This window comes from Sceloporus occidentalis, unplaced genomic scaffold (genome assembly GCF_023333645.1).
Source record: "Sceloporus occidentalis isolate IW3139 unplaced genomic scaffold, rSceOcc1.0.p SCAF_201, whole genome shotgun sequence".
In the NCBI taxonomy this organism is placed as follows: Eukaryota; Metazoa; Chordata; class Lepidosauria; order Squamata; family Phrynosomatidae; genus Sceloporus; species Sceloporus occidentalis.
The window spans coordinates 234,813-258,287 of NW_028317181.1; the positions used below are offsets into that span (position 1 = coordinate 234,813).

Sequence of the window (23,475 nt, forward strand, 5' to 3'; positions counted from 1 at the left end):
AAAATACGTACAGCTGGCCCTCCGCATTTGCAGTTTGGATTAATAGGTTATCTCTAGGAATCCCTAGGTCCTCCAGCGCAGCTCTGCCAGAAGATGACCATAGAGTTGTGCTGGAGGACCTATAATTTCCTCCAGAAGACATTTATCTATGGATTTGTAGGTCCTCCAGCACGATTCTACAATCGATCTCTGGCAGATGTGGGTCATAGAGTTGCTCTGGAGGACTTGGAGATTGCTAGAGAGGTCTTCTGTCGGGCAAAAAGAACAGTGGGGTGTTTTACGTGTGCTTTCCCACATTCATGAGGGGCCGATGTGGAGGCACCGCTGTGTCCCTAAGGCTGAGGGGGAACCCCCTTTTTGCCCCTTGGATCCACTCTGGTCCCTGGCGCTGAAGGAAGCAAGACGGCTGCCTCTTCCTGGCTGGAGAGGCTCCAGCCGGAGCTCAATGGGCTGTTTGGCGGAAAGTGTCGCTCGGTGCCACGTTTCGGGGCGAAAGGGTTGTGTCCAGCGTCCGGAGTCAGTGGCCATCCCAGGGTGCCCCTTGGGCCTTGCACACCCGCTTGCGTCACCAGTTGCACGAGCAGATGTGTTTATATATGGCTTGTTGCATAACCTTTTGCGTAACCGGTTGCGCAAGGGCCGAGGGGGCCCTGGGGACCCCCCAATTGTATAACTCCGCTGGGTTGGGGCCAGAACCTTCTCAGGAAATCTGACAACGGAAAAGCCATCATAAAACCCAAACAAAACGGCGGCAAGAGAAGGAGGAGACGGTTGTATTGAGCGCTGCGGGGGAGAGGGAGAGGGAGGGCGGCCCCCGTGGAGCAGGCTGCAAGGGCCAGGGCCAGGGCTGCTTGCCCCGGGAGGCCAGGGGCCGGGTTCAAGTCCCCCGCAGCGCCCTTTCCGTGATGCTCTGCCTTCTGGCTCTCTCTAAGCCGCCAGCTCCCCCAAAGGAAGCCAAGCGTCTCTTGGCCCAAAGAAAGGCTGCGCCGCAGGCTCCGAAGGGCAGCTGCAGCCGACCTTTAGGGGCCCCAAGCGGCCACTTCCTCGCTCTCTCTCGCCCAAGAGGGGCGCCTGCTGCTCCTTGCAAGCTTCCCAAGCTCTGCGGCTGCCTCTCCTCCTCGTTGCCTCCGTGATCCCCAGACGCCTCCCTCCCTGCCTCCCTCGGGGGCAGCCGGGGGACTGTGGCGCAGTCCTCGCCAGGTGGGTCCCTGTTGCTCGAGGCCGCGGGGAAGGAAGGAAGGAAGGAAGGGCTTGAGGGCAAGGCAAGGGCCGGGGGAAGAGCGCTGCCTGTCGCCCCGGGCCTTGGGAGCATGCGCAGAGGGGTCTCGTCAGGGAGGGGCCCGGCCGGAAGGACTTCCTGGACCTTCCCAGCGGGGGCCGCCATCTTGCTGTACGGAAGGCGCCGGCCGGCCGGCCAGGGAAAGCCGCCACCGAGCATGCGCAGAAGGGAAAGGCGGTTTCTTTCGAATCCCGCTCGGAGAAAGGCTCGAGGGAGCGGAGGGCGCATGCGCGGAGCCGTCCGTCGCCTGGCAACCGGGCTGAGGAGGATTGTGGCCGGTCTCGAGGAGCCCTTTGGGCCGAAGCCGGCGAGAGGCAGCCCAGCGAGGCCCTCCTCCGTCCGAGGAGGAGCCCGGGGCCGCGCGGGTCACGGAAGAGTACGTACGGCAAGATGGCGGCGCCCAGGGCAAGGGCCCGGAAGTGCGGGGGAAGGAGGGGCGGGAGGCCGGGGCGGGGGAGGCGGCGGGGCTCGTGGGGGGGGCGCCTGCTCCCGCCCGCCTCCGTACGGCAAGATGGCGGCGCCCATGGAGAGGGCGCGGCCTGCACTTCCGGTCTCGCGTCGGAGGCGGTGAGGAGAGGAGGGAGTCGGCTGTGTGTCTGGGAAGGAGGAAGCGGCGCCCCGAGGAAGGAAGGCAGGAAGGCAGGAAGGGGAGCGGAGAAGCGCCTGCGGTGAGGGCGGGGGAGGGGGCTACTTTGGGGGCAGAATGGCGCCCCCGAAAGTCCAGAGGAAACGCCGAGGGGCCCGGGCCTTTGGGGAGAGGAATGGGGGCCCTCTCTCAGCCCAGCCCCCTTATCCTCCCCCCGACTGACTGACTAACTGACGTGTTTCTCCCTTTCCTTCCAGGACCCCCCCCCCCCGTCTCCTGACCCGCGCCTCGGAGGGATGCTGCTGCCGCCATCGCCTGCCTCCTGCTGCTGAGAGGGCCATGGCCTCCCCTTCGCCCTCCTCCTCCTCCGACAGCAGCTGCCTCATTTTGGAAGACAGCGACCGCGAGGCCCCCGCCTCGCCCCTCCGGCCGGAAGCAGCCAAGCCCCCCTCCCCGGCCCTGCCGCCAGCCGTGCCCCCGCCGCAGACCAATGGCAGGACGGAGCCCAAGCCCCCAGCCCCCGGGAAGGACCCCGCCAGCCTCCAGGCCGAGAACGAGCGGCTCTTCGCAGAGGTCAGCCTTCGCCCGAGGAGAGAGGGGCACGCTCCCCCGGCGGCCCTCTGCCTCTGCGGCTCTGGCTGGGCTGTTTGCGGATTTGATGAAGAGGACATCTCCAGGACTCTCTAGGTCCTCCAGCGCAACTCTGCCACAAGTTGGCCATAGAATCTGGAAGTTCCTAGAGAGGACACCTCTCCAGGCATTTGAAGGTCCTCCAGTTTGAATCTATGGCCACCTTCTGGCAGAGGTTGACCATAGAGTTGCATCGGAGGACATGGAGATTCCTAGAGGGCTATTCCCTCAGCTAAAAGGAATAGTGGGGTTTCCTATTTCTGGTTTTCCCATGTTCACGGGGATCCTTCACTCCTAACCCCAGCAAAGGTGGATGGAGCACTGCAATGGCTGTCTGGCTGTCTCTCTAAGCATGATTGCTTCCTGAAAGGTGTTGGAGCTTGATCTGCGCAGGTGGCAGAGAGAGAAAGTCTTCCAATGGATTCCTTGTCCAGGAAGCCTGGAAATACAAATACACGGAAATGGAAATCTGTGCTTCTGACCGTCCTTGTTGCCCTTCCCTGAACCTGCTCCAACATGTCTGCATCCTTCTTGGAAGGAGGCTCCCAGAACTGAAAGCAGGACTCCAGATGAGGCCTGATAGGCCTACAATAGAGTTTGATTTACTTCCCTCAAATTAGAAGCAATGGCAGTTTTAATGCAGATTAAAGTGGGATTCAGGTTTTGTGCCGTAGCATTACACTGCTGGCTCACGCCCACTTTATGGTCAAAAATGAGGTCCTTTTCTCACATCAGCCTTTTATCCATAGCCCTGCTCAGGCCTTACAAGCGCAGAGCCTGGCTCCGTCTCAGGTACAAATAAAAGCCTGACTATTGGCGCCTTGTTTTCTTGGAATGAGGCGCCATCAAAACCAGCTTTGCCTTATGGCCACCGTATGGCCACTAAATCTCCTTGTTTTCAGCCGCTCCACTCAGGCCTTGGAGACTCAGGGCAGCCATTGTGGCTTCCTTGATGGAGTCCGTCCACCTGCAATGCCTTCTTCCTCTTTTCCTGCTGCCCTCCAACTTTCCAAGCATTAATGTCTTTTCTTGCGAGTCGTGCCATTTCATGATATCTGCAAAGTAGGACAGTCTCACTTTAGTCATTTTCGTTTCCAGGGAGAGTTTGGGAGGTGGTACCATTGCCCTTGTGCGATTGTGTGTGTGTTGTGGGGGCTTCTCCCAATTGGCACCCTCCAACGTCTACCTCTCTGTCCCTCTCACAGTTTGTGACCTTCTGCGCCCAGCACACAGCAGACCACCCAGAGGTGATGCCTTACTTGGCCGGCAGGCATCAAAAGACCAACCCGGACTTCCTGGCATCAGTGGAATACCGGAATGTTCTGGGCCGCTGCCTGACCCGGGTCCAGGCCCGCCGGAGCAAGATCTACGTCTACATCAACGAGCTGTGCACTGTCTTCAAGGCCCACACCCAGCGGAGGAAGCTCCCCATCGCCAGTGCCACCCCTGCTGTGCGGGACAGGGATGCTGCGGCTGCAACCAATGCTGGTGAAGACCCTGCAACTGCAGCTTCCATGGAGGAGGCCACCTCCGCCCCCTCAGATGCCCCGGAGGCGGCCAAGACGCGGCCGGACTCCCGGCGCCACATCCGGTACCTGGAGAATCTGCTACGGGTTTATGCGGAGGAGATCCGGCGGCTGCAGGAGCGGGAGCTGGACCTGGCGGATCTGGACCGGGAGGACTCGGCTTACCTGCAGGAGAGCAGGCTCAAGCGGCGCATGATGCACATCTTCCGGCGCCTCTGCGAGTTGAAGGACTGCAACAGCTTGACCGGCCGGGTCATTGAGCAGCGCATTCCCTACCGGGGGACCCGCTACCCAGAGGTCAACCGCCGGATCGAGCGGCTCATCAACCGGAACCAGGAAGCCTTCCCGGACTACGCTGACATCCTCAAGGTGGTCCAGAAGGCCAATGTCCGGCACAGTCTGGGCCTCCCCAAGCGCCAAATGGAGAGCATGGCCGCCGATGCCTTCCGGGAGGTGGGCAACCGGCTGCAGGAGCGCCGGCACCTCGACCTGATCTACAACTTTGGCAGCCACCTCACCGACCAGTACCGGCCCAGTGAGTCAGTGGGAAGGGGGTCAGGCGGTGGGGTCCGCTGCGGGAGGGATGCGCTCGACACAGGGACTGCTCTTGACCCATCCATCCTGAGGGAGGCTGAGTTTTCCTGGCCATCAGTGGATGCTCTCTGTGCCCCAGAGCAGAGGAAAACATCCCCGTCCTTTATATAAAGGGAAGGAGTGACATTCAGGCAGGAGAATTGAAATGCACCAATGAATGGGATGGAGGGCACCCTCTTTAAAAATATCACTAACATTCTCTAAGATGAAATGATTTGTCAATTTCTACTAGGATCATAGAATCCTAGAGTTGGAAGAGACCCCAAGGGCCCTGATCCAGTCCAACCCTCTTCTTCTGCCATGCAGGAACTCTCAATCAAAGCATCCCCATTGACACATGGCCATCCAGCCTCTCTTTAAAACAGCCTCCAAGGAAGGTGACTCCGCCACCTGACAAAGGCAGCTCTTACTGTCAGGAAGTTCTTCCTGAGATTTAGGTGGAGTCTCTTTTCGTGTTGCTTGCATCTATTGCTCCATTGGGTCCTGTTCTCTGGAGCAGCAGAAAACAAGCTTGCTGCATCCTCAATATGGCATCCCGTCAAATACTTAAAGAGGGCTATCTTGTCACCTCTTAATCTTCTCTTCTCCAGCCTGAACATACATCCAGCTCCCTGTCTCTCCTCATAAGGCATAGTTTCCAGACCTTTCGCCATTTATCACCTTCTAAATGTGCCACCTTCCACAACTATTCCTCCATTGAAGGTAGTGTTGCATTCTTCCATTTTTCCTCATATAACAGTCTTTCTGCTGTGTTCATATATTAAATTAATCTTCCATGACTCTTTTCTAACTGTACATCATTCCAAAAGTGAACAGTTCCAGTTTTAATTGAATATTAATTTTTTAAAGAAATTCTCAGTCATAATACATTTGAAGCAATTTAAATAATGTCTTATAACAATTTTTCAGAATAAAAAATCCACACATTTTCCCACTGATCTATTTTTTCTGTTTTAGCCAAAATTCTTAACTCATTTTACCACACGCTCTTTACATTGTTCTTCCCTTTGTATTATTCTTGGCTGTTCCTCCTGCCCTACAGTCTTGAACACATAAGAAACACATGGGTCTGTCAAAACAGATACAGTGCACCTGTGCCATATGCGGGCGCGCCATACGCAGCTTTTGGCTTACGCTGAAGCCACACTCCAGTAGTAATGGCACATGCACCATACACAAACCCCATTGTGTTCAATGGAGCTCAAACATGCATGTTATTTCCTTTACGTTGGGGGGGGGGGGGTCCAGAAGGGATCCCTGCGTAAGGGAAGGACCGACTGTATTGTCTGAGATAGAAACCAAATGATGACCAGTTTAGTCGCTCTCATTCTAACATGTCCTTCTCAGTTCCACTCGAAGTCTTAATGTTGACTATTTTGTGACAACAAGCTTTCCGCATTCACCTTGACAATACTCCAGGATTCAGTTTTCTTCTAGTTTTAAAAGCTCTTCCATCCATCAACTCAACCTGACCTCTGTGTCATTTTTCCCGTTAACAGAGAGCCTGCCAACAAACTAGAACCTTTTAACAGCATCAAATTGTCCAAAACCTTTCCCCTCTTGTTTTCAACTTCAGTTTCCAAAAATCCCCCTTTATCATGCCTTGGTTTTGCAACACCAACCAGTTGCTTTAGGGATTTCTTAAAATCCTTGGGCGCTCTCTTCACATCTTGCCCCAGCCCCTCCTTCAGTCTTGCCATGCCATCCTTTCTCAAGGCCTGGTCTGTCTCTTCTAGCAACTTCTGTAAGGTTTCCGGTGCATTGCTCCATCTTCTGTAAAGCCAGCAACTAAAAAGAAAACCCAAGACTCACAAGGGGTTCTTCTCCTTTGTCTTTTGTACAGCTAAGAATTTAGTCTTTGTGTGATATTTTCAGTTCTGAACGCCTTCTAGTTGTTCTTTTTAAAAAAATAATCTTTATTGTTTTCATTATAAAAACAAAAAGACAAAAAACGGAATACAAGACAATTCACATATAGACAACAATCTTCACATTGATAACAATAACAACATCAGCACGACATCTGCCACCAAACTACCATTCCTTGTCTTATGGTTTCTTCCCATGCGATGGTCCTAAAAATAAATCTTCAGATGCTTTCTGTATAATTATCATATCAAGCCAAGTGTATTAGCCACTTCCTCTTAATTTTACTAAACGCCGTCTAGTTGCTCTGAATCTTCTGTTCTCTTAACAATATCTGTGTTCCCAGGGCAGTCTGTCTTCCTTGCTTAACAAATGCCAGTATTCACAAGACCTTGCCATCAAAAGGAATAAAGTAAGAAATCTTGTATCTTCTAAAATTACTGTTCCCTTCCTGCATTTAAAACGTTGTTGAGCCACGTTCCTTCAAGCTACAAATTTGTAAACAGTCTTAATTTTCTTAGATCTTGTTTACAGAACGAAGGCAGTTTACCAAGGCTTTAATTTCACCATCGGTCGGAAGGACTTTGTAAATTAAACAGACAAAGGTGATTAAGAAAGCGAGGACTTGCGCAGGTCCAGTGTCCATTACGGACTCACTAAGGCAGTGAACCTGGTGTTAATCCCAGAACCCGTGTCCCGTTGCTCAATTCGCTTAAGATTTCCATGGTCTCCCTGCGGGGAACGGTGTTTCGGAGCACTTGCGGGTAATCTCGCACTCCCTCCTTCTCTGGAGAGAGATTCGCCGGCTGGAACTTCTGGTTCCTACACTAAACATACCCAGTTGGCTCAGTTGCTCCTCAGAAGGCTTGGTGGTTTCCAGGCCTTTGGCCATCTTGGCCACCCTTCTTTGGATGCCTTCCAGTTGGTCTGTGATCCTTCTTGAACTGCGGTGATCAGAACTGGAGAGAGGATGCCCCAAGGCCTGAACAAATCAGAATAGAATGGGTCTAACAATCATCTCAGTCTGGACGCTAGACTCCTGTTTGATGTGGCCCAGAATTGCACTGGTCATTTTGGCTGCTGCATTTCACTAGTGGCTCACATCCAACTTGTGGTCTTCTAAGACCCTGAGATCCTTTTGCACGAATGGCTTCGGGGTGTGTGTGGCAGATGAGGGGCTAGGGAGGGTTTGGTAGTGTGTGCCCCCTTTGCCACGGGGGCTGTCCCCACCTGGAACCCCAGCAGCCCCCATGACCCTCTTGGCTTTCCTTGGGCAGGCGCTGACCCGGCCCTGACGGATGGGGACCTTGCCCGCCGCCTGAGGCACAATCGGGAGAAGGCTGTCCAGCGGCTGGAGGAGGTGACCTCGCAGTTTGCGCAGCTCCAGGACCAGAGTGAGGAGACGGAATGGCGACAGCGCAAGAAGGGGGGCCGGACCACAGCCGCCAAGGGCCGGCCAGCCTCCCCCACAGAGGAGGCCGATCCAGGGGCAGCGGTGTCTGCCCCCCAAAAGGTACTGGGCCTGTGGCCAGGGATGTGGTGGGAGAGCTGGGAGCTCCCCACTGAAGAGAAGCGTCCACCCCACAGTGGACACCGAGTATCTCTTCGTGTTTGGCTAAATCTCTCTCTCCTCCCTAGGGCAGCCAGAATCCAGTGGGGAGCAACAAAGACCCCGTCCGGGAGAACCCACAGGAGGAAGAGGAGGATGAGGACGAGGAGGAAGAAGAGGAGTCCTCCTTTGAGTCTGACATGGAGGTGGACTTGGCAAAGGGCCTGGACAGCGGAGACGACGATGAGGGGCTGCCCCCAGGTAGGCCGTGGACGGTTGGGGGGCCAAAGGGCAGAAAGGAGCATGGCAGGAAGACAAGGCGCCAGTGGGGGGGGGGGTCTGTGGCCGGATAACATGTGGAAGAAGGATCACTGCCTGTGGCTTGAGGGGGTCTCTCTAGACACCCCCACACCCCACTTTCCCAGGGAGCACCAGGCACTTTTAATTTGCGTCACATCTTCTTGAGAGCTATTTTCTAAAGGGAAGAAAGGGGGGTGTAAGTAGGGTGAAACCATGTGAAATGGGAGATTGATCACGAGAACCACGTGAGTGATGCTCTCCTTACAGACGAGGAGCCCTCTGCTGCCCGGGAGGCAGAGGCTGACCAGCGCATGGACCTTGAGGTGATGGAGGTTGTCCTCTATTCCTCTGTGGATGAGGAGGAAGAGGAGGAGGAGGAGGAAGAGGAGGAGGAGGAAGAAGAGGAGGGGGACGACGACGAAAAAGAGGCCACGGCGCCACGGCATCCCCTCCTGGAGACGGAGGAGGTGCTCCTCCTGGATGAGAATGGGATCCCGCGCAACCAGAAGGCCCCCCACCCCCTGGCCAAGCGCGGGCAGACACTGGAGAATGGGAGCTCTCCCCAGTCGGGGGTCGCGGCCCTCCATGACCTCAATGGTCAACCCCCCAGGAAGCGGGGCAGGCAGGAGCACCTTGTGTCCAACAGGTCAGTTGAGGGGCACGGCTGGTGCTGTGTCGAAGGGAGGAGCCGTTGGATGGGCGCAGGGCTGGGGATCACCCTTCTGCAAGACCCTAAGGGAGCGAAAGGGGTGGAGAGGAAGAGGGAAGTGCAAGGCCTGCCAGCCCCATAACAGCTGCTAATGGGATCACAGAGACTCTCAGCCCCCCTGCAGCTGCTCCATTGCTCCCATTGGGGCAAGCGGAGGGGGGTGCAATGCTTTCTCACCCAAAGGTGTGCTCTGCATGTCTTTTTGCCTTTGCCCCCCGCTAACTCACGGTTGTCTTCCCTCCAATCCACGCACCCTCAACATGGCTGCCTCTGCTCCTCCTCATCGCAGCACTTGCATCGAGGTGCCCAGCACGGGGTCCTCCGAGGCGGAGGATGAAGATGGCCAGGGAGAGGTGGTCCTCTTCAGCTCGCCGCCCACCACCCAGAGCCCAGCCCCCCTGGCCGACTCCACCTGCGCCGACTCCCCCAGCCTGGGCCTGGTCTCCAGTTCTCTCGGGAGCCCCCAGTCGGACCCCCAGCAGCCGGAGCAGGCCCTCCCCCTGGCCAAGGTCTGCAAGGTAAGTGGCCACTGGGGAGGGGTCCGTCTGCGGCCACAAGGGGGGCACACTGGAGCCCCCCAAAACCCCAGCCCGTCAGGCAGGCAGGGCTTGGGAAGAAGCAGCTGTTTAAAGAGCCATATTTGAATTTATACCCCGCCTTTCTCCAGGGATGGGCTCCAAGGTGACTTATGGTAATTGCAAACAAGATTTGAATTCAGATCTTACTGTACAAGAGTGAGAAAGGAATTAGATAGCAGTATTGTTTTTACAACCATGGTTTAAAACAGTTACACTCACGTTTAAAACTTAATTGCTAATAATTTAAAACTTGACTGCTAATAAAAGATAAGAAAATCGGCACACGCCACTTCAGCAGCCACAACCGCCGTACAACAACATTTGTTTGTTTGTTCGTTTCATTTTTATACCCCCTTTCTCCCCAAAAGGAACCCAAGGCGGCTCACAAGACAAAAGCACTTTAAAAAAACAATTAAAGTATCCAAGTTAAAAACCTAATCTAAAACCCATTCCCCGCATAAAAGCCACCTTGTTATGGTATTAAAAAGCCTGCCTGCCTCTCCCTGCGGATCGAGGCCAGGGACAACAAATAACAAACAGCAACATCGGTCAAAACACACATCAGTGTAAAAGGACAAATAACATGTCTACATATTAAACCAATCCACATCTCAAATTTGTCATTAAAATTCATGATTAATTTTAATCTTGAAACCTTGAAAACCTCAACCGTGTCAGAAAACAGTTCTTTAAAAGAATTAAAAGCTATAGCAGTGTTAATCTGCAGAATCAGTCTGCAGAGAGATCTTGTAGCACCTAGAGGCCCACGGAAAGGAAGAGGTTGGCAGCATGAGCTTTCCTAGGCTTCAGCCTACTTCCTCAGATGCATTTGGTGGAGTGGAAAAATGTTGGTGTATGAGAAAGTCAATTCAAATTCAAACTCAGATTCTGTATATGGAAATGGAAGTGGCAAGTCCAGTTTTAATGATGTTGGTGAACAAAGGCGGTAGAAACTGTAGTCCGCAGGTGAGTGTGGGAAACTAGAGAGAGAGAGAGGCATTTGTGGCTCCTCCAGGGCGGTTCGGCAGATGCTGAGCACAGGGTTGCCCCCGAGGTCCTATAGGTTCCTAGAGAGAGGCCTTCTCTAGGCATTCGTGGCTCCTCCAGGGCGGTTCGGCTGATGCTGAGCACAGGGTTGCCCCCGAGGTCCTATAGGTTCCTAGAGAGAGGCCTTCTCTAGGCATTCGTGGCTCCTCCAGGGCGGTTCGGCAGATGCTGAGCACAGGGTTGCCCCCGAGGTCCTATAGGTTCCTAGAGAGAGGCCTTCTCTAGGCATTCGTGGCTCCTCCAGGGCGGTTCGGCTGATGCTGAGCACAGGGTTGCCCCCGAGGTCCTATAGGTTCCTAGAGAGAGGCCTTCTCTAGGCATTCGTGGCTCCTCCAGGGCGGTTCGGCTGATGCTGAGCACAGGGTTGCCCCCGAGGTCCTATAGGTTCCTAGAGAGAGGCCTTCTCTAGGCATTCGTGGCTCCTCCAGGGCGGTTCGGCAGATGCTGACCACAGGGTTGCCCCCGAGGTCCTATAGGTACCTAGAGAGAGGCCTTCTCTAGGCATTCGTGGCTCCTCCAGGGCGGTTCAGCAGATGCTGACCATAGAATTGCAGTAGACGTTCCTAGAGAGGTGTAATCTCAGGTAATAAAAATAGTTCAGCTTGGTTTGGTTCATCTTTGTTGCGGTCATCGACCAGCACAAATGTTTTCCCCTACTTCCATGGGGATGATGCACCCCTTAACCCCAGGGAATGTGGGGGGCCCACTGTATGTATTTTCCCTTGTGGTTTGTTGTCTGTAATAAAGGCAGGAAGGAAGGAATGTACAGTAGCAGTAAGTGACGGCCAGAGCGCCCTGCGCATGCATGGAGGGAGCGATGGAGTGGTTTCTATGCTGCGCATGTTCCAATGCCTTCTTTTCTTTCTCTCTGCACAGACCAGTGTGGCCACGCAGTGCGACCCAGAGGAGATCATTGTCCTCTCAGACTCAGATTAGGCCCGCCGCTGCCGCCAGCCTTTGGAGTCTACACGGCAGGGCTGTTGTGACCCCTCTGCTTGGTGACTTTGGGGGGGGACTACCATGTTTGTAGGGCGTCTGGTTGTGTGTGCACGTGTGGATGGAGGGCGAGGGGGGTCTCCGGACCCCCTGACCTGCAGGGTTTTCTTTCCTGTTTTGCTTTTGTGGACGCTTTTGTAGGGCTTTTCTTGCCACTGCATGGAATTGGAAGGAGGAGGGAGAGGCAAAGGCAAGGGGCACGGGGCGGCGGGGCACACCTTTTGGGGGGGGCTTTTATTCCCCCTCCCCTCCCCTCCTTCCTGGGGGCTGCGGGGAGGGCTTTTGTACATTTATGCTCTGAAATTTTGGAAACTGTTGGGGGCTTTTTTCCAAAAGAAGAGGGAAGAAATAAAGAATATTTTTCTGTACTGATTACTTTAAGTGTGAGATGCATCTTGGGGGGGTTCTTTTGGGGGGAGGTTGTGTGTGTTTGTAGGGATGGACCTCCCCCTCCCTCCCTTCTGGCAGCCAGGCAGAGAGCCTCTGGATAAGAATCAAAGGGCAGGGAAACCACAAGGGTGTTACGGTGGGAGTCTACTACAGACCCCCAAGTCAGACTGAGGAATTGGATGATATCTTTCTAGAACAGATGACCACACACTCAGAAAGGAGAGATGTAGTAGTGATGGAAGACTTCAACTACCCTGATATTTGCTGGAAGGCAAACTCAGCCAAATCCTCAAGGCCTAGCAAATTCCTCACTTGCCTGGAAGACAATTTCATGGTCCAAAAGGTGGAAGAGGCAACAAGGGGGTCAGCTATTTTAGATCTGATCCTAACCAACAAGGATGACTTGGTTAATGGGGTGCAAGTGGTGGGATCTTTAGGTGGAAGCGACCATGTTCTCCTGGAGTTTGTAATACAGTGGAAAGGAGAAGCCAGGCAGAGTCAGACACGCATCCTAGACTTTAGGAGAGCGGATTTCAGTAAACTTAGAGAAGTATTGAGGGCGATTCCATGGTCAGAAATACTAAAAGATAAAGGAGTTCAGGACGGATGGGACTTTCTCAAAAGGGAGATACTGAAGGCACAATTTCAAACAGTTCCAGTGAGAAAGAAAAACGGGAAGTGTCTCAAGAAACCAGGATGGATGACTAAGGAACTTTCAGCTCAGCTAAATTTGAAACGGAACATGTATAAGAAATTAAAAAAGGGGCGAATCATGAAAAAGGAATTCAAAGAAATAGCAGGCATTTGTAGGGTAAAGTCAGAAAAGCTAAAGCACAGAATGAACTCAGGCTTGCTAGAGAGGTTAAGAACAACAAAAAGGGCTTTTTTGGATATGTCCGCAGCAAGAGGAAGAAGAAGGAAACAGTAGGGTCACTGCGTGGAGAAGATGGCAAAATGCTAACAGGAGATAGAGAAAAGGCAGAATTACTCAAGACCTTCTTTGCCTCCGTCTTCTCAGAAAAGGCAAAGGGGCTCAACCTGAGGATAATGGAGCAGAGGACAGAATAAGTCAAGAGATAGTAGAGGAATTGCAGCCTCCAGGACCAGATGAACCCCTCCAAGGGTGCTAAAAGCACTGCCGAATTCTTCCTCCCTGCCTCCTTCCGGGAAATGCTGAAAGGGATGGCCTTTTGGCTCCCTGAGGGAGGTTCCTTCTGTGTGGACTGCAGCTCCCAGCATCCCCCGCCTGCCTGCCTGCCTGCCTGTCCCAGGGGGATCGGCCCCGGAGAGGCAGGAGAGTGGGGATGATGGGAGCGGCAGTCTGCGAAGGGGTGGCCCTTCTTTCCCCCGAGGAGGCCCCGGGCAGGGGCTTCCCCAAAGGGAGGGAGGGAAGGAAGGCGCCCGGGGGAAGCGGGTGCTCTGCTCCCCTTCTTCCTCCAGCCCTGATGCCTCATCCCTGGAGCCTCTCGGTGGGTCCTGGCCTTTGCTCCTAGCCATCATGACCCTTCTCGCCCGGAAGCCTGGCTCGGCTTCTCTGTCGCTGGAGTTCTTGACGCCCCGCTTCCCCGCCTTTTAAGAAGACCCATCCGGAAGGGCCTCTTAAGGGCCAGCCTCCGAAGGCCCTTGCCTGCCTGCCTGCCTTCTTTCCCCGCCTGGATCCTTGTCTATCAACCGCCGCTCTACTGGGATCAAGGGGACGAGTCCTTTCCAGCCTCTGGGACCGGCGCCGCCTCGTGCGCATGCGCGGAAAAGGAGCCCTTTAAGACGGTGCGCATGCGCAAAGAAGGGCCTCCGCCCAACTGTTCGGAGGGCCCTAAAGTAATAAAGAGGAGAGCGAGGCGCGCCTTAAAGGGGAGGCGGGCGCGGGGCTCCTTCTGCGCCTGCGCCTTTAAGGCCCCCGCTGCGGCCGCTGTTTCTGCAGAAGGAAGAGGAAGAGGAAGAGGAAGAGGAAGAGGAAGGAGGCCCCCAGCGCCGCCGCCGGAGAAGGGTAGGCCTCCCTCCTTCGCTCGCAGCAGGGGGCCAGCGAGGGGGATGATGGGAGGTGCGGTCGGCCCAGCCCCAGGCAGCCCTGCCCAAGGGATAAGCAGCCGAGGGGCGAGGGGTCGGCGAGGGTCTGGGGATGATGGGAGCTGCAGTCACCCCACTGCCCCCCTTCCCCCATGGAAACTAGGGCAGAATAAGCGACAGGACAGTGGATGATGGGGGCATGTCTCCTCTCCCCAAGATTGGCCATTGGCTGTGGATGATGGGAGCTGGAGTCGCCCCCAGTGCCACCCTTCTCCATTGGAAACTAGTAAATGGGCTGTGGATGATGGGAGTTGCAGTCACACACACTGCCACTCTTCCCCAAAGGAAACTGCCAGAATGAGTAGCAGAGCAGTTAGTAAGTGGGCTGTGGACGATGGGAGCAGCAGTCGTCGCCCCCAACACTCTTCCCCATTGGAAACTATGGCAGAATTAGCGACAGGACAGTGGATGATGGGAGCATTTGTTCCCCTCCCTCATAAGCGGGCTGTGGATGATGGGAGCTGCAAACGCCCCTCCCTGCCACCTTTCCCCATTGGAAGCTATGGCAGAATGAGTAACACAGCAGTAAGTAAGTGAGCTGTGGATGATGGGAGCTGCAGTCTCTCCCTCCAGGAAAAAGGCACAAACGTGGGGGAGGAAGGGGTCCGCTTTGGCCTTGGGGTCAGGGGTCAGCGGGGGCCAGGGATGTTGTTATTGTTACTGTTATGAATAACGTTGTTTTTGCGCAGGTTGGCTCCCTCCGCAGTCGCTTCCGCTTGGGGCCCAGGAGCGCTTCAGGGTCTTTGCCTTCCCTGCGCCACGCGCCTTGCGCCGCAGGCCTTCGCCCAAAAGATGCTTCTGGACACATCTGGAGCCTCTCCCTCAGCCCCCGCCTGGACTCTTTGGGGTATTGGGGGGTCTGGGGAGCCACAGGATTCCCCCGCGTTGAGCCAGGGCAGCCGAAGCCCTCCCAAACTGGACAGTTGTTCCTGCAGTGCGTTTGGGGGGCTGTTGCTGCCCTGGCTCAATGCGGGGGATCCTGGGGATCGTAGTTTTGGGGGACATTTGTCCTCCTCCGTCACAATAAGCCACACTTCCCAGGATTCCAGAGCACAGAGCCAGGGCAGTGAAGACTCAGTCTGGATTACTATTCCTGCGGTGCGCTTTGGACCTTGGCCTCCTCAGTGGACGCAAACCCCGTTTCACACACAAAGGCGTTTTGAAAGCATTGCAGGTGGAGCGGCCCAGAATGCTCCAGAACCCAAGCCTTTTCTGTGGGCGGCTGAGAGAGCGACCCTTTTCCTTCTCCATGGTCCAAGGCGCCCAGAAGCCCTGGAAAGGCTGGCTGGGAAATGGCCTTCAGGCTGGGGCACACAAAGCCCAGGGAGAATTGGCTCCCACTTCCCAAGTAGCCTCATGATCTGCCAGCAAATCCCCCGAAGCCCACCTTGGACTCTGGGTTCGTTTCTTTATGGTTTAAAGCAAGGCCCACAGTTATGCCCAGCAATCGTTTTGGGGGATGCGGATGCCATCAGATCCCATCCGCTTGGGATGTTCGTTTTGCCCAGATTTTAGCTTTCTTGACATCATTCACTTTACATATAAACCAGGAGACATCTCCAAAGGCAGCCATAGTTGGCAGACAGCAAAGGACAACAATAACCTCCAAAAGCCACAAAGCAGACATGTCTTTATGGGGCCGACCAAAATGCCCCAAATACAGGATGCAAGCTTTTGAAGCCCCCATAAAAGTATCACTTCTTTGGGGGATGTTGGAGGTTATTTCACTTGATGTAACTCTTTTGCCCATCTAAATGGGATTGCTGCCATTTCCAGTCCCATTAGCATTTTGTGGGTTATTTGTTTTGCCCAAACAGGCCGTGATCCAGAAAACGTAATCCCCCCCAAATAGGCCGTGATCCAGAAAGCAGCCAAGAGTAGTGGAGTTGGCCCTATGGCAAATTACATCAACCTCCAAAATCCACAAAGGAGTGATACCTTTATAGAGCCAACCAAAATGCACAGAGTAAGAGCTTCTGAAGCTCTCATAAAGGTGTTGCTGCTTTGTGGATTTTGGGGGTTGTTGTACTTGACATAACTCACTTTAATATTCTTATTTTAGGAGCAAGACCGGAGGGGGGTTTGTTTGCCCTTCCCAAATCAATAGCCCCCCCTTCTTCTCCCCTGTAAAGTCAGAACCCAAAGGGCGGGCAGCAAAGGGCCTCTGGGATGGTAAGGGCATTCTCTTGTGCCCCAAGGGAAAAGAGGAACTGGGAGGCACTGAGGCGGTCACTTTCTGCAAGGGAGGAGGAACTCCTTGGCCGCAAGGGGTGGGAAATGATCCTCCTTGGATGGCGGTAGAGCCTCCTTCATTTAAGCAGAGGCCGGGAGCACTTTGAGGGGGATTCCTGCATGGCCGAAGGGGGTTACACTAGAGCCCCTTGGGATCCTGAGGAGAGGTTGCTTCTCTCTGCCTCCTTTGGATATCTGGATCCAATACCTGGCTATCTGGCGCCACACGAAGGACGGAGCCAGCTTGCTTCCTTCTCCGGAGGCTGGGACATGGAGCAATAATGGACCCCAATGGCAAGGAAAGGGGTTCCACCTCAACATTATCTGGGGACGAGGGGACTTCTTACACCTGTAAGAAGTGTTTGAGAGGGGAAAGGATTCGGGAGGGCTTTTAGTTCTGTGTTCTCGCATGGCAAAAGCGGATTGGGCTGCATTTGCAGTCAGCCCTCCATATCCATGGATTCGAGTATCAACGATGTGAACATATTGTTAAAAACAAGCAAACCTCGATTTTGCCATTTTATGTAAGGGGCGACATTTACTAGGCTATTGTAGATTGTGGGACATGAGCATCCGTGGATTTTGGGTTTCACAGAGTGTCCTGGAACCAAACCCCAGCGGACACCAAGGACCCAGTGTGGTGGTGGTGATGATGCATTGTATATAATGGGACTTGAGCATCCAGGGATTTTGTTATCCACGGGGGGTTCTGGCACCAAACCCCAGCAGATACCGAGGTCCCTCACTATTTCATTTACATTGCTGCCCTTTTCCCGGAGGGGGACCCTTTGTGGCTCCTTCAGAGCGTTCAAGGGATGCAGACAGAGACCCTCCAAAGCTCAGGAGGAACAAAATTGATACCTCTCACAAAACAGCTGCTGAGTTCTGTGCAGAAGCAGACTGGCCCAGTCAGATGTAAACTTAACGTTCTTTCTTCCTTTGGGATTAGCAGGGTTCTGTTATTTCTGACTCCTAACTCTGTTCTTGTCCTTTGCCCCCCTTTAGGGAAAGGCCCCCCGGCGGTCTCCTGCACCATGGACTCCGCCGCCACATCTGCCGCATCCTCATCCTGCGGTGGCGGTGTCGTTAGCGGCCTGGCGGTGGTCCATGTGGCCTTCCCGGAGGTGACCAGCGCCCTCCTGGAGAACCTGAACCAGCAGCGGCTGGAGGGCAAGCTGTGCGACATCGCCATCCACGTCCAGGGGCGGGTCTTCCGGGCGCACCGTGCGGTGCTGGCGGCCTCCTCGCCCTACTTCCATGACCAGGTCCTGCTGAAGAACATGACCTCCGTGGTGCTGCCCAGCGTCATGGACCCCGTGGCCTTTGAGGGCGTCCTGGGTTCAGCCTACACCGGGCAGCTCAGCATGGCCGCCGAGGAGATCGTCAACTTCCTGACGGTAGGCAGCGTCCTCCAGATGTGGCACATCGTGGACAAGTGCACAGAGCTGCTCAAGGAACGCCGGGGGGCTCTGCTGCTGGGGACAGCCACGGCCCCCTCCTCTTCCTCCTCCTCCTCCTCCTCAGCTGCTCCCTGTTCTTCCTCCTTCCGGGCCCACTCCAGCCGGACCAGCGAGAACCAGTCACCTAGCAGCAGCAACTACTTCAGCCCCCGCGACTCAGGCGAGGGGCCCTCTGAGCCGGGCAAGTACCACTCCCGGGGGGCCCTTCTGGGGGGCGAGCGTGAGGCTTCAGAGGACCATGATGAGGAGGCGGTGGCGGCAGCCATGGTGGTCTTCCCCAGGGAGAAGGGTCCTCCCTCGTCCCGCTGCCCGGACCCCTTTGCCGGGGGCAGCAGCAAGTTCATCCTGGAGACGGACGACGACGCCAGCGACAGCGGGGAGCCCGGCTGCAGCAGTAACGAAGGGGCCCCGGGGCCCCGCCAGCACCACCGCCCGGCCTGCCTCCGGCCCAGCATCGTCCCCCAGCGGCAGTGGGTCTTCATCAAGAAGGAGCGCTCCCAGGAGGACCTGGTGCTCACCTGCGAGGAGGATGAAGACCCCGTCGAGGAGGTGGAGGTGGGACCTGGGGCCCATGAATCCTCCGGGCTCAGCATCACTGACGTCCGCACATTGACCGACCCAGGCGGTGGAGGAGGCAAGCTGGAGGAGCAGGTGAACTTCTGTGAGTCCTCGGAGGACTTCCCCTCGCCCTACGAGGGCCTGGAGGAGGGCTGCCCGCTGGCCAGCGTGGGGGGGCTTGGGGCAGGGAGCGCGTCCTCCTTCCAGCCGCGGGGGTCTCTCCTGCCCATGGACATGCAGGGCAACCATGTGGTGGTCTTCCCAGCATCAGCTGCCGCCTCAGCCTCAGCCCCAGCCCCAGCGGTGGAGCACGGGGCAGTGCAGCTGGCAGCGGGCTCTGGGGACGGGAATAAGATCTTCCTGTGCCACTGTGGGAAGGCCTTCTCGCACAAGAGCATGCGCGACCGGCACGTGAACATGCACCTGAACCTGCGCCCCTTCGATTGCCCCGTCTGCAACAAGAAGTTCAAGATGAAGCACCACCTGACGGAGCACATGAAGACCCACACGGGGCTCAAGCCCTACGAGTGCGACGTCTGCGCCAAGAAGTTCATGTGGAGGGACAGTTTCATGCGCCACAAGGGCCACTGTGAGCGGCGGCACCGACTGGGCCCCGGAAATGGAAGCGGCGGCAGCAGCGGTGGAAACACGAAGAAGGAGGCCTCCCCGTCCCCCATGGACGGCGAGTGGGGCACCGGGAACACGGCCGCCGGGTCCTGCTCCTCGGGGCGCTCCCCCCGAAATGAAGTCGGCTTTGCCGGGAGCAGCAAGATGTGAACCCCCTTTTGGAGAGGAGGGCCGGCCCCTTTCTAAAAAGACCCCCAAGCTCTCCAGCCCTCTCCTCTCGGCAGCATGAGGGCTCCTTCCTCTGGAGATCCAGCATTACTCTGATGAGTGGAGCCAGTTTGGGCTGGATTTAGGGCAGGGGCAGGCCGGATGGTGCTAATGAACCCATGCCCCCCCCCACGGCCCCCTCCCATCATGCAATTGGAGGAGACTTTGGAGGACTGAGGGTGGGCAGGAGAGTGGGGACACAGACACAGGACAACTGGTTACCACACACTCTCCCCCCACCAAGATTATATATGGGAGGGGGCTTCTCTTTCCTAGATTTTTTTTTGGGGGGGGGGGTTATTGTAGCCACCCACTAATTTCACTTCTTCCTTGTGTGTCTATCTGGAAAAAGAGAACTGAACACTAAGCGGGCAACCTGCCATGGGGGGGAGGTGTCATTTTGCTGAGGGGGGTCTTAATGTGGGGGAAGTGTCCTCCCTCCCCCCTGCTTTGCATGCAGAAGGGGCTGGGTTCAAGTCCTGGCAGAAGGCCCAGGAAATCTGAGCAAAGATGGGGTGGGGCTGACCTTGTTCCCCCCCCCCAATTTGAGCAACAGTTGGCCTTTTAAATAGCCCCCCCCCCCAGAACCCACCAGGACTGAGTCACCTTTTGTGTCTGTTTTGTGCCTTCAAGCCCTTTCTGACTTAAAAACCCATTTTCCCCCAATGCAGATGTAAATTTGCAGCCCCTTCTGATTTCCACATTGAGGGGAGGGGTCTCAAGGACAGGAAAGAGCATCCCCCCCCCCAAAAAAATGCTGCCGCTATTCCCATTCCACCACCTCCCTTCCATGCCCCCTAAAACCACCCTCTCCTTTTGCATATGTGTGCCATTGGAATGGGACCCATAGAGCCCTCTCCCCAAACGGCCTCTCATCCCAAGGGGGTGCCCCCTTTCTGCTTCCCTAGAGTGGGGGGCACCCACCCTTTTCCAAAGTCCTGGGAGAGGGATGGTCTAGGGAAGAAGGGGGGGTTTCTGTCCCCAGGGGTATCCCACCCCCCCCCAAAACCTATCCTCTCCCCCAGGTGTCAGTCCTACAAAATAGGAATACCCCCCTCTGCCCGTCTCTCTGTGTAGTTTAGAGGATCCCTCCCTTGTTTTTTGGGGGGCAAACGTTGGACCTGTGGGGTTTGGGGCCTTAAGGACACAAAGCATTCTCTATAAATATTTATTGATCTCTTTGGAGCCTCCCCAGTTTGTCTGCTGCCTCTTTTGTCAGCCATGTCCCCCCCAAACCCCTCCCTCCCCCCAAGACCCCTTCCCCCAATTGCCCAGGGAGGGAAGGAGGGGCTGCCCCTTTTGGGGAGTTACAAAACACCCGGTTACACAACCCCACATTCCTGGCCCCATGCCCTGCTGCCTCTGGCTGGGCGCTTGTGTGGGGTGTGTTTTTGGGGGTGGAAGTGCCAAAAGGCCTTTAAAAGGGAGAGCAGGCTCTGCTTGCAGGGAGAGCAGAGAGCGGCTTGCACCCCATTCTTCCTGAAGGTGTGTCTGGGGGGGGGGCTTTATGTGGGGCCTGGGGTCCTCCTGGTCCCCTGAGCATTTGGGGGGTCTTTCCTCTTAACCAAAGGCCTCCCCTCCTCATCTGCCTTTGCAGCTTCTTCCCACTTTGGCCAGAAAGCAGCCCCCCAAAATGCTGAGCCCAGACTTTGCCTCTTCCTCCCCCTCCGGGGGGTCCGTCTGGGGCTGGTTCTCCTCCTCCTCCTCCTGGTTGGGGGTCTGGAGGGGGAAGCGGCCCAGAGGTGAGTGCTGCGGGGGGGGGCATTTGGGGGCAGGGTTGGTCCTCTGTGCCCCAGACTTTCCCCTCTGGGCCCAGGAGATATGTGGAGAAGGGGGCTTCCTCCACAGTGGCTGCTAAAAAAAGGAACTTCCCCACCCTCCTTCCAAGCACCCCCCCCTCACATACACACATACACCCAGAGACCCTTTCCCTCTTTTCCTGCACCCTCAAAAACTCTCCTGGGGTAGAGGAAGCCCCCCCCCCAACCACTCTCCCTCTTGTTGGGGGTTTTCTCCTCCCCCCCCCCACAAAAAAACCCTTTGATTCACTCCCCCTAGTCTCTCATGGCCTTGACTGCCCCATCCATCCAGATCAAGGGCAGAGCAGCCCCATTGGGGTTAGTGTGGGTCCCTCTCAGACCCCCCTCCCCAGACCCAGATCTCCCAGCATCCTGCAAATGAGGGTCTGGACTACAAACACCCCACCGGTTGGGGTCCCCAAAGACCTCGATGGACCCCCCCAAGAAAGGGGGAGCAACCCCATGTGGAAGGGCCTCCCCTGCTCTTTCAAGCCCTCTCCTGGCGCTGGGGAGTGACCTTTGGGGACTATAGCTCCCATCCTCCCCCACCTGGGGAAAAGGGGGCTTGCAGTCCTCAGTCCCACTTTTCCAGCTGACTTTCCTCCCCTTCCAGGGAGGACCCCCCGCCCTGCAAGGAAGGCCGTGAGTGCCTAGGCTACGCAGTCGCCTGCCGAGGGTCCGGCTATGAGGTGAGACCACTCTCCATTGAGGGGGCCCTGGTGTGGGGCAACCCTTGTGCACCCCCAACCACTTTCCCTGTCCTCCGCAGGGTCGGCGCTACCCAGCATCTTCATGGGTCGGGACGCGTGTGGAGGGTCTGGCCTACCTGCCCTCCTTGGTCAAGGGCTTCTGGAGGCTCTTCCGGTACATCCAGGGCAAGAACGAGCAGAGTAAGCCTTTGGAGGACAAGGGGACCCAGGGCATGTGCAGAGAGCCCTCCTGAAGGACCAAGCATCCACATCCCAGCCCTGCCTAGCCCAGCATCCCCTGGGAAAGTGGAGGCCTTCTTTCCCCCTTGGCCCTTAAGGGAGACTGCGACTGGACCTGGAGGCTCCACAGCCTTCAGTCCCTTTCGTGGATGGGGATTGTGGGAGATGCAGTACCAAGGGACAAAGGCAAGGCCCACCTCTCACTCCCCAGTCCTTAAAACTGTTTCATGAATGATGAATATGTAATTGTCTTATATCCCACCTTCCCCCCAACATAAGGGCTCAATGGAGGCAAAGAAAGGGGTGCAAAACTTGGGAGGGGGCAGAGGAGTGGGGGGCAGTCTTGGGGGGCTTCCCTCTGTCCAAGGGGGACTTTTTAAGCTTGACCGGCTGCAAAGGCCATACAGCCAAAGGGAGCTGAGGGCGGGAGGGATGACCTCTGGGACCCTTGCGATCCTTGGATGGCCCCCAGAGCAGACCCCCCCCCCACTGCAAAAGGCTGCTTCCTCCTTCCCCCCCCTCACCCTTTCTCCCTCTCTTCCCCCAACCCTTGGACCTAAAGATGCCACCATTCCCATGACTTCCCCGGTCCTGACCCGGGTCAGGGAGAATTCGGACAACGACGGCGGAGAGGCCTTTGAGGTCTATTTCATGCTCCCTGAGGCCTTCCGCGAAGAGCCCCCAAAGCCCACCGAGGAGACGGTGAGTGCCAGCTGTCCTTTTGCCCCCTGAAACTCTGGGGATGCTGGGAGCTGCAGTCCAAAGAGGCAGCCTCCCCCTCTTCCCAGGCCTTGGAAGGGGTTGCTTTCCTTAAATAAGGCTGGACAGAGAGCAGGGGCTGAGCCCCAGATCCACACTGGGAACCCCCCTCCCATCCAGAGATGGGGCCCATGGGCTATGCAGTCCTCAACCCATCCTGTTTGCCTGATAGCAACTGATCCACAGACCAGATTAAAGCAGGTTTGTTATTGCATGCATTCAAGCCATTTTGGGGACCCTTTCCTGGGGTTTCCAGAAGTGGGGCCCATGGGCCATGCAGTCCTCTGCAGAGGATCAATTGGTGCATCATCTTTATTTGCAATCGGTGGATCCGCAGAGAGTGTGATTCTCCCAAAACCACCCAGAGGGGGATTCGAACATAAGCTGGTTTGGCACCACTTTAAGTAGCCCAGCTGAAGGCTATGGAATTCTGGGAGTTGGAGTTTGTTGTGGGCCCAGAGCAGAGCCCCACAACATACTCCAACTCCCAGAATTCCATAGCCTAGAGCCGGGATGCTGAAAAGTGGTGCCAAACTGGGCTATTTCTCCAATGTGGATGCAGCCCCAGTTAATCCTTTGCCTTTCCCACTTTCTCCGGGGCTTTTAATATATCCCCATTTCTCCTCAGCTTGCCTCTGTTGCTGCAAACTGGGTCCCGAGTGCAAAAGCCGCTCAACCCTCAAAAGGGAGCGGAGGAGCTTTGCAGTCATCTCAGGCAGCCGTCCTCAGCTCCTCTGCTCTTATCCCTGACCTTTGACCTCTTGGCTGCCTCTGGCCTCCTGGTCAC

General features: G+C 55.9%; 3 protein-coding genes across 4 annotated transcripts; all 3 read left to right on the plus strand.

Annotated features, from left to right (window-relative positions):
* The first annotated feature begins 1,291 nt into the window (after positions 1-1,291).
* Positions 1,292-12,086, plus strand: LOC149278096 (death domain-associated protein 6-like). Its single transcript, XM_089502392.1, has 8 exons — positions 1,292-1,947; positions 2,123-2,438; positions 3,701-4,556; positions 7,759-7,994; positions 8,120-8,291; positions 8,598-8,976; positions 9,329-9,557; positions 11,541-12,086. Exons 1-8 carry the CDS (start codon positions 1,670-1,672, stop codon positions 11,598-11,600), a joined length of 2,526 nt encoding a protein of 841 aa, XP_089358518.1. The 5' UTR covers positions 1,292-1,669; the 3' UTR covers positions 11,601-12,086.
* A 1,887-nt stretch (positions 12,087-13,973) lies between these two features.
* LOC149278097 (zinc finger and BTB domain-containing protein 22-like) lies at positions 13,974-20,395 on the plus strand. 2 transcript variants are annotated; one of them, XM_089502326.1, is made up of 2 exons: positions 13,974-14,037; positions 17,355-20,395. In XM_089502326.1, the coding sequence occupies exon 2, from the start codon at positions 17,384-17,386 to the stop codon at positions 19,142-19,144; it is 1,761 nt and encodes a 586-aa protein (XP_089358452.1). In that variant the 5' UTR covers positions 13,974-14,037; positions 17,355-17,383; the 3' UTR covers positions 19,145-20,395. The 2 variants fall into 2 exon arrangements, with proteins under 2 accessions (XP_089358452.1, XP_089358451.1); XM_089502325.1 differs by lacking the exon at positions 13,974-14,037 and adding an exon at positions 15,039-15,516.
* Positions 20,396-20,549: 154 nt separating this feature from the next.
* Positions 20,550-22,676, plus strand: LOC149278098 (heme-binding protein 2-like). Its single transcript, XM_089502382.1, has 5 exons — positions 20,550-20,577; positions 20,742-20,943; positions 21,614-21,689; positions 21,770-21,890; positions 22,492-22,676. The coding sequence occupies exons 1-5, from the start codon at positions 20,550-20,552 to the stop codon at positions 22,659-22,661; spliced, it is 597 nt and encodes a 198-aa protein (XP_089358508.1). The 3' UTR covers positions 22,662-22,676.
* Positions 22,677-23,475: the final 799 nt, after the last annotated feature.